We start from the raw sequence: 10,547 nt of genomic DNA, 5'->3' as shown, positions 1-10,547 counted from the left end.
TGGTCAACTTCTACTTAGGTGTTAGCTAAAGAGTCAACATTTAATGGATTTGATGGATTGACCACTTTTACACCAACTCTGATAATGTTATAGGTATTTTTGTTCCTAATCAATGATTTTATAAGTATTTTTGCTCTTTTATTAGTCCATGTTAGCAAAGGTTAAAACATGACATGCACAGTCAACATTTAACGATCAAAGTTAATGACATTAGGTCAAAATTAATAGTTTAGTCACTTTTGCACCCATTCATATAACATTATGGGTATTTATATCATTTTTCTCATTTTAGGATACTGAGTTTTCCTAGTTGACCATGTTTTGAATATTTTTGCCCCTTTACCCTTTAAATAATCTATTGTATGCCTCATTTTAACTTGAAATATATATGATATTTAGGTCAAGAGAAAAATGAAATATGCAATACTATTTCATTTTCCCCTCTTGAATCTATGTTAAATTTAGCAGTAATCGTGGCAGTAGTTGACACACTGTTAAACTTGTACAAATAAAACTGTCTTTCACCAATCTATCTATCTATCATTGTATTAAAATAGGTAATTAAACTATTTTTTATTAGAGTGAACCAAAACATTACCCAAACATTTGTAAAGATTAATTTGGAATTAATTTGTGTTTTGTCAACATTAAAATCATCAATAAGTTCAATTTGGAAGTTATTTTCATTTAAATAGAATTAATATATAGATTCTGAATATATCGTCTATAACATCCTGAATTTCTTAATCTCAAGTTTAATGGTTAATTGAGGGAGGATGGTAATTAGTATAGGATTAGAGATTCAGATGATTCCTTAATAATTTGACTTGTTGGTGTATTGTATGAATAGATACAAGCAAGAAGAGTGCATTTTGGGTTGAAACAAGTGTATGTGATGAGAATAAATTTCACTGTGCCACGCGTTGCAACTTATGCTGTGTGTGTCACGGCACATGAATCAAAAAATCACTTCTTAAGTCATGAAATTGGTGATTTTCAAAGTAAAAATATGAAAAACTCACGAGAGAGAGAGGTAAAGGACTGAGAAGCCAAATCAAGCTATTTAAGGTCATTGGAAGGTGATTGGATTGATAACTTGTCAAATAAGCTACGTATAACTCTTACATTCCATTCTACACAAATTTTTCTAAAAATGAGTTATAGGGAAATTAAATCAATGAAATTTAAGAGGTTTGATTCTTACTGAATAGTAATAAAAAGGTTTTCGAGAGTTAAATTAGAGATTTGCGATTAGTTTAAAGTTAAATAGTAGAGATTTAAACTCATAGGCTCAATTTTAGCCTTTAAAGAGAAAAAGTTAGGGCAAAAAATCTAATTTGAGTAAAATAAGACCAGTTGACATGATGTAGAATAGTAATTGAGTAGTAATAGACCTAAAATAGATTAATGAAAAAGAATTTATTGATGGATATATCCCTAAGTGGTAAAAATAAATTTTTGATCAAAATGAACCAAATGACTAAATGTGCTAAATGTGTTCAGATTAGAATATTGGACGCGTGAGTAAAGGAGGGAAGCTTAAGATAAGTTTGTGTGATAGTTGAAATCTATGGGTAATCTTTCTAGTGATAGAAAGGTTGAGGTAACTGAATAACTTTCTTTGTTTGATTATTTATTGTAACTGTATGTTAGTATGCCATGTAGTGCATGAAACAGTTTTAAATTGAGCATATTTTGTAGCATTAAGTGATTTTTGTGTGAAATGGCTTTTAGTTAAAATAAAGCATTGAAATGTGTGTTTTATGATGTAGAGTATTATTTGTATATATTATGTGTAAGAAAGTGTGAAATGATAAATGAGAATCTTAAATAGTTCAAAAAAGCATGATCATAGGGGTGAGAGTTTACCTAAGTGGAGACGATGATAAAGACCATATGGCGAAGTTTTCTTAGTACCTGATAGAGTGCGGTGTTGGAAACAATTCTCCTTAGTGCCTATTGAAGTGCGGTGTTGGAGAAGATCTCTTTAGTACCTATTGAGGTGCGATGTTAGAGATGAGAAATTCCTTAATATCTTTGTGATATAGTGTTGGAATAAACGACGCCCTATTATATATATTAGGGGAAACCATAGTCCATATTATGAGTTAGAACATCTTTGGCCGGGTGATTCTACCACTGCAGGTGAACTCAAGGCCAACGAGAGTGCACATTGTTCTAAAGTGAGCCTATAGTTTCGTGTTAAAGTGATTTGAAGGTTCGGTCAATAGTGATTATGCTAGCATACTATGTGATATGATGAGATATGCTTCAAGATGACATGGAATCCCATGTAATTGATGAAAAGTCAAGAATGAAATAAGATATGTGTTATAAATGCTATATGAGGTTTTAATGATATAATATGCTCTACTTTCATATTGTTGAAAGTGATAGTTAATAGAAGTGAGTTATTCTGTTACTGAGATTTTTATCTCACCCTCATAGTTACATATTTACAGGATCGGGAAGTGATCAAAGTAAGGAAAAAGAGTCTGAACCAGCTTGAGTGGTGAAGCTGTGTATTTTGAGTCTGTGTAATGAACTGAACCATGATTTTATGTGTATATATATGTAAATGAGTTGTCATAGGGTTGCATGCATGAATTGAATTGAAATTTTGTGAAATCTAGTTCGATTATATGTATATGTGTTGATTGAAACAAGAGGCCATGATTTGAGTATATTGTGTTGAAATGATTGTGTGTTGGTAAGTCTTAAGCCAAGGGACGAATTATGATAAAATGAGTAATTTGAAGGTTAAGATTTTATTGTGAACATGATTGTATATGAATGGGATTAGAATAGGCCAAGTGGGTTTAAGTTATGTCAAGAAATGGCAAAGTGTATAAAATTGTGAAATTGTGAAAATTGACCATAAAAGGGTCAAATTTTGATATATGAGTATGGTCGTATTTAATTATGGTCAATCAGGTATATTAGATCCTTCTAGACTTGATTTAAGGCCTAGTATAGTCTAATGAGAGAAAAAGATCAATTTGAGCACTTGGGTGTGATTTTTTTTTAAAATAACTTTTTACACTTGAGTGTTTGAATTTTGATCGTCGTTATATCATGTCCAAACCTATCTCATTAGTTAGCTTATGAGTTACGCTACGTGTGGATACTTGAATCACTCCGATTGGATGTCGTATGTGAAAATGACGCACGCTAGAGGTTTGTCATTTTTACAGGTGCACCGTGGTGCATGGTGATACATGCAGCAGCACACGGCATAGAAAGGATGAGCGTGTGGCTTTGTGCCACATGCCACAGTGCATGAATTGCACGCCGCGGCGGATAGACCAATTCTTAATTTTATTTTATGATGAAAATGCATGTCATTAGGATTGGAATGTTAGTGGATTATGCCCACTACGTATTAGAGGAGTGTATGATTTGTTTTCGCTATTTGTTTCTCTGATTGTATTCTGAATTGAATGATTTTACAAAATAAATTTTCGGGCGAAACTTTTGAAATGAAATTTGATTATTGTAATTGATGTGAGGCAGTAATAATATTGTAATCTTCTTATATATTGAGTGGATATTTGAGAAGGTTACACCGTCTTTTTTTGGAAATGAAATTTAATTTATTCTGATTTATTTAGAAAAACAAAAAAATGTAGTTGTGCAAGAATTAGTCTGAAGTTATGAATCGACAACACTTGAACAAATTGAGTGCAAGAAGGGTGGATACACTTTGGGCCGGACCAAGTTTGACTTGATAATAATAAGAAGCCCGTCCTTGCCCTATTCCAAAGCGGTGAACCAAGTTTGTTTATGCCTTTGTTAGTTGCTTTAAAATCTGATCCCAGCCTCGTTCATAAAATTCAGTTGATGTTGCATTCAAATAGATAAGTTAGAAATACATACTCGATTCCGTTTTAGTCTATTTTATACTATTTATATAGTATATCCATATAAATTTTATAATATCAATATATAATATAAAATTAAAAAGAAGCCTTATTTTTTTTTTTTTTTTTATGGTCAGAGAAAAAAAAAAGCGACAACAATAAAACGAAAAAAAAAAAGCGCAATAAAGAAATTAACCAGGCTCGACATCCCTCAAGATCGTGCAAGCTTCTGCTCCAATAAGAATCTTCAGAGGGTTGGACTGTCCCAAAGTGTGCTTAGCAAGTCGATTCGCTGCCTCGTTTCTCTGACGATCAATCTTCAGAACTTCGACCTGCCACTCCCTCTGGAGCATATAACTGCCCAGTTCTCATGTGCATCAGAACCACCAGATCGAAGAAATAGCTTTCATGGAATCATGCACGCAGCGCATTTCTTTATTCCAGGCTCGATGAAATCCCATAGCTCCAGCCGAAGAAGGCTTCCAAAATTTGTGCAGAAGCAAAGATAGATCAACCCTCCACATCCACTAGCATGTGTCGGGTTAGAACGAAGACGCTTCCTCCGCCACCATGCATAACAGGAACTCTCATCAGATTGATGTCTCTCTCAGGCGTACATTGTGCAATGCCACGTGCCTCAGCCACACAAGCTGTAATTGAATCAGTGTTCTGCAAGAAAACACGCTCACTCCTACGCTTCCACAAAAGCCAACAAACCACTCCAAACGTCTCGCTCTTTTGCCAACATGCAATCAGTTTTAATTGCAATATTTTTTCTTTTATTTTTAAAAACGGCCACATTAAGTTATCCCTAATTTTTTAAAAAATAAAAATCGAAATGTTAAATATAAAATCCTCTTGCAGGTTAAAAAAAAAAATCAAATCAAGTCCCCAAACAAAACCGAAAAAGCAATTAGAAAGTTAAAAAATAAGGCAATCACCTTGTTATTATATCATTTAACCAGAAAATCACAAACACACTAGCCTCATAACATCAAATATATATCAATAACATGAAGCATCCTCTAAAAATTGTATATACCTTCATTAATCATTCTTGCACTTAAATTCACGATTTTTTCCAGTGTTGCAGTAGAATATAACTACATCCATCCACATCATATGAAAGATCTATCAAATCTTACAACCATTCATGATAAGATAAAGCATGAGGACATCAAAATAAGTGGAGCAATGGTTTATTAACAAAATCTTTCAGAGATACTGCAAAGGAAAGGAAGAAAAAAGTTTTATAAAAAAAAAAAAGCAAAAAAACGAAACATACTTTAAGACATGCCCCGAATTAAAAAAGATAAAAAGATTAAGCGGATCGGCAAAATTCAATGTGGAAAGAAGAGTGCAAGTAACAGATAACACGGTTTGATTGATACACACAATTCATCGTATCTTACCACTGACACATGCCAAACCAAACATGAAGAGCAACAGCTGAGGACATCCACGATGGGTCTAGCTCTAAGATCGTAGTCGTATCAGTATCACAAAGCTATGTCCTTGCTCTCAAGGCAATTCAGAAGAACCAGCTTGAGTGATAATCCTAGGGTAAGGCCAAAGCACTTTGAAATTACATACGGCTTTATTCCCAAAATAAAGTTTTGCTACTTTTTCTTTATTTTTAATTGAATAAAGACATTAAGATGAATTAAGTGTTTTTAAAACCAAAATTACTTAATTCATATTAACGATTTTAGATAGGATTTAGAGTGATTTGTTTGTTTTTTAAAGTTAAAGGAGAGCATTTCTACTGTTTGGTATGTGCAAGGAAATAATGCTAGAAATAATTTTTGCTAATTAGTGTGTTGGTAAGACTTTAACGCAACATTAATTCCAGTGTAGCGTTCAATTCATCTAATCTTTCCATAGATAAAAAGAAATAAATTACCATGCATTGTGGAATTAAGATGAAAAAAAAGATTCCCTCAGAATATTTTAAATTCTAGAGGAATTAAAAAACTTTATTAATTGCATTCTAATTAAGGGTATTTAAAGAAATCCTACTACTTATCGTTACACTTGTTATATTTAATTAGTTTCGAGGATCATTGGTATAGTTGTGTGTGTATCTCATAATATTATGTATTAATTCCTTCAATTCAAAAATATTCCCTTCATTTCTATTTATAAGAAAAAAAATTGTATTACACAGTTTAAAAATAAGTTAACTATATTAACTGTATCTGAAATTAAACAAATTAGACTACGATACTTTATATTAATTATGTTAATTAATTATTCATTAATTATTTCTTATGATTGTGAATAATGAGAGTATGAGGTATAATTTGAGAAACTTGTAGTAACTACCTATTAAAGAATATAATTTTACTTATATAAAAAAACGTAAAAGCGACAGCTTCTCCTATAGATAAAAATGAAGGAAGTATAAGATTTTTTTAATCAAATCTCACCTTCTAATAAAATAGTTAATTATACTAAAAATATTTTATATTTTTTTAATATCTAATCTCATAAAAAGTGTCTAACATTTTTAAAAAAGAGAGAATTTCGTTTTTCATTTCATCCATGCACCACTTGTTTAAGAAAAATATGTCATTGGATCGGAGTATATAATACATAATATAGTTAAAAAGCATGTAAACCATGAATGAGAAACAGTAATAAAAAAAATGAAAGAATGATGGAAAGGCCTTAAAAAGATCAATTAATTTAACTTAAATTTTAAATGCTAACTTTCAAAAATTTATAAGTTTAGTTCTTAATTTTTTCAACTTCGTCATGATGAATTCGCAATTTGTAATCCAAATTTTAATAAAAAAATAAATTTATTTATTTCATAAACTGTATTAAAATCTTAAAAATAAATTATAAATTTATCACAATAATAAAATTATAAAATTAGGAATTGAACTTAAAAATTTATAAAAGTTAACACTTGATATTTAAATTAAATTAATTAATTATTTTGGGTTTTTTTGTCATTTTTCTTAAAAAATTTATCCACTTCCTTTTGCTTTTATCCATAGAGTGGGGCCACTAGGCCCCTGTTAGAACCGTCCTATTCGTCCACTGGCTGCCAAGAATCAGAAGATAGCATAAGAATTCTTAGGCCAAAAGTCACCCCATTCTACACAATAATTTTTGTTCTTATTGTTAAGATGACAACAGTACAACACAAAAGTATTATATATATCTATATATTTCGGTCTAACATGTAAATGGGTCAAAATTCAAATACAAACACCTGTTTTCCATATCAGGTCTTCAATTGTATTTTGTGCCTTCGACAATCTCTTCTCTTTTTCAGGTTACGTCGGCCTTCATAATACTCGCCTGCCACCATGAAACCCTAGCCATATATCTAGCTTCTCTATCGTGGATCGCTACAGATATATAATTAACGAGCAATCGCCGAATTGCAACACATATATAAGCTCAGAGAATCGAAGGGGAAATGAGGAGTCCAAGGGTAAAAGGCCAGATCACGCCATGTTGTAGCAAGGTAGGGATAAAGAGAGGACCGTGGACGCCGGAGGAAGACGAGGTTTTGGCCAATTTTGTGAAGAAAGAAGGTGAAGGACGGTGGCGCACCCTTCCCAAGCGGGCGGGGCTGCAACGCTGCGGCAAGAGCTGCCGTCTCCGATGGATGAACTATCTCCGTCCCTCCGTCAAGAGAGGCCATATTGCTCCTGATGAGGAAGATCTCATCCTGCGCCTTCACCGCTTGCTGGGCAACAGGTAACAACAATTAACAACACTTAAAAAAAAAAAAAAAAACCCTCTCGATCCACCATAGGCGCTCAGCTTCTTCCACTGATTTCTCCGTTTTTAGGGTTTTACTGTATCATCCTCTTCAATATTTCTGTTTACGATATTCCCATAGGTGGTCTCTGATCGCTGGGAGGATACCTGGAAGGACGGACAACGAGATTAAGAACTACTGGAATACCCATCTCAGCAAGAAGCTCATAAGTCAGGGAATAGACCCCAGGACTCACAAGCCCTTACTCACTCTCGAAAATCATTCAAAATCTCAAGATGTCTATCATGAATCGAACACAAGTACATCAAATCCTCAACCAGTCGCAGAAATCGCTTCCACTACTTGTGCTCGAGAGATTGGTAGCTGCAGCCAGCAAAATCAGACAAATGATGCTATTCAAAATAACAGTCCTGACACTGTTGGGAATAACTGGGGGAGAAGTAGCAGCAGAGTGGTGACGTTCGAAAATGGGATCGAGGTTGAAAGAGATCGGCATGGGAAGATGATTGGGGAGGAAGAAACACTATCTTCGTTTCTGGATTCTTTGATCAATGATAACGAAGCACTTGATAACCAACAGACGGAGGCCGCCGGCCGCCACGTGTTTGCGGCTCCACCGGCACATCTGGTAGCTTCTTCTTCCCACCAACAATTTTTCGACCTTTCCTTTTGGGAAGCTGAATTCCAGAGTTTCGGAGGAGATCATCAACAGTAAGGCTGTTCCTTCAAGTAATCATCACTACTCGCTGCGCGTGAACCAGCAAGATTTATGCGGGTAATATTTATATGCTATAGCTAGCTATATAGTTTGCTTAATTAATTTGTTCGACAAACTGGATAAGGTCCTGTTCGTCATAGAGTGAAGTCAATCTGTGCAGTTGTATGCTGTGAGACTACTTGTGTACGAACCTCCATTTAGTATCACATACATATCATCCTACAGTCTCTTAAATGCTGTAAAAAAATGTTTAGTTTGCTTCATTAATTTCTTGTACTGTAAAAGTACATTCGACATATTTAGCATTTTAATATTATTCTACTGGCCAGGAGATAATTTTCCATGTGTTTGGTGATCTATTTGTTCGCTGTCTTCAAAATCACGATAGACACGGAAGCTATACACGCACGACGGATAACCTTCTGATGAATCAATTTCCATTGTCTCTAATAAACCATGACATGCATGTATATATATTTAGTTAACCTCGACCAAGTGTGTGTGTGTGTGTGTGATCATAGAACTGAAAGAAAATAATTAACAGGATCCTCTAATTAAGGATGGTTAATTGAAATGTTCCAATGTGAGAAACGGAACATTTGAATTATAAGTAATTGAAAAGAGATTTATTTCTTTCATATGATATTATAGCTGGAAATTTGTTACGATGATTTGTCAAAGGATCTTAATTTAAACTAATGCAAAAGATAATAACTTAATTACAAGATACGTTTAGAGTATTTACTTAGATATCATTTTTTCTTCCTTAGCTTGCTAATTGCTTTAATCATTTTTTGGAATGTCAAAAGACACACTTTTGAAAAAAAAAATTTATCAGCCTCCCGTGTACATTTATCAACTTTTAGCATGAAAGGGAAAAGCATATTATATTTCAAATGAGACTAATTATCGACATTTAAAGTGATCATATAAATGAAAGTTATGAAAATAATGTTGGCATTGCATTGAAAGTTTGGAAGATGATATTGGGATTTAAATATTTTCAAAGAAATAAATGATATGGCTGGAGAGAAATGGGAGAAAAATGAAGAAAAGAGAATATTTCGAAGGAATTTTTTTTGGTAGATAACGAATATAAAACTTTAATTTCAAAAGTAGTAAAAGTTTTTAGTAATTTTGAGTGTTTTGTCATATATTTTAATTGATGGACAAAATTAAATAATGAAACGAGGAAGAGATTGCAAGTAAAGAAGAAGAAGTAACCTCTTTCCTCTCAAGTTCACATCCCTCCGTACTGAACTCTAGTTGTCCTATCGGTTACTTCTATGTATGGAGAAAAGGGTGAATCAAGAGTTGAAGACATCACATAACATCTTAATTCACGCATATATAATTTAATTTTTTTCTTTTATAATTTTAATTCATGTATATATTCAATACTTGACAGTATTTCGAATAAGACTACGAAACATATAAAAACCCAAAAAAAAAAATGTGTAGGATAAAAGTCGATCCATCTATCGTTGTTTTCATCATTAACTTATCAACTTTGTAATGAAACTCATTTTGACATATTAATTACGTAACAGACATATATAACAATTTAGTCCACACGATAACGATAAAGAAATATGTTCTACATACAGCATGAAAGGAGGCATGCACAGGGGAAATTCTCACGGCTGAAGTCGAACTAAAAAGTAAAAACAGTCACATCTATGCATCTGTCTTCATGAAATTCTTTCTGGTCTTCATCGAAAGCGTGGGTGCGTTCTCTCTGATATTTTGCAATCTACACGCTACACGAATACTGAATCAACGTATCTAATTCTAAACTCACAGTTTATGTAAAACTGAACTTGTTAAAGATCATACGTAAGTTGATGTTAAAACATAAAAGAGACAATAGAGAGAGACATACCAGAGAAATTAACAAGAGAGAGCTCAGCCGAAAACTGCAAGGAAGTTGGAAATAGGAAGGCCACAGAGAAGTTGGAGGCGGTAGCTCAGTTTTTGTAGTGAGAGGTTGTCTGTTGCAGGGCACGTGATCACGTTTAGCAAACCCAGTCTATTACCAAACATTCCGAAACACCAACTCGTGGGAGATAGAGAGCTAGAGGCATGCGTGGTTTGGTACCTTGGGTTCGATCTGGTGGACCTAACCTTTTTTTTCTTGGTAATACTGTTTTGGTAGAATTTTTCTTGGTAATTTGAACACATAGGACCATTCCAAATATTACAGGATAAGGCCTATCATTTTGTACCA

General features: G+C 33.3%; 1 protein-coding gene and 1 long non-coding RNA gene across 2 annotated transcripts; one reads left to right on the top strand and one right to left on the bottom strand.

Moving 5' to 3' along the window:
* Positions 1-7,074: 7,074 nt before the first annotated feature.
* LOC129284818 (transcription repressor MYB5-like) lies at positions 7,075-8,754 on the top strand. Its single transcript, XM_054920299.1, has 2 exons — positions 7,075-7,577; positions 7,723-8,754. Exons 1-2 carry the CDS (start codon positions 7,294-7,296, stop codon positions 8,315-8,317), a joined length of 879 nt encoding a protein of 292 aa, XP_054776274.1. The 5' UTR covers positions 7,075-7,293; the 3' UTR covers positions 8,318-8,754.
* Positions 8,755-9,875: 1,121 nt separating this feature from the next.
* On the bottom strand, positions 9,876-10,294 carry LOC129284824 (uncharacterized). The gene is made up of 2 exons (XR_008586971.1): positions 10,203-10,294; positions 9,876-10,080 (listed from the first exon to the last, which is right to left on the bottom strand). It is a non-coding gene; the product is annotated as an uncharacterized LOC129284824 (long non-coding RNA).
* Between the last annotated feature and the right edge of the window lie 253 nt (positions 10,295-10,547).

The sequence above is a fragment of the Prosopis cineraria genome, unplaced genomic scaffold, assembly GCF_029017545.1.
Source record: "Prosopis cineraria cultivar Desert tree isolate PC_DT_omini unplaced genomic scaffold, ASM2901754v1 PC1, whole genome shotgun sequence".
Lineage (NCBI taxonomy): Eukaryota > Viridiplantae > Streptophyta > Magnoliopsida > Fabales > Fabaceae > Prosopis > Prosopis cineraria.
This window is presented reverse-complemented; position numbering and strand designations above follow the sequence as displayed.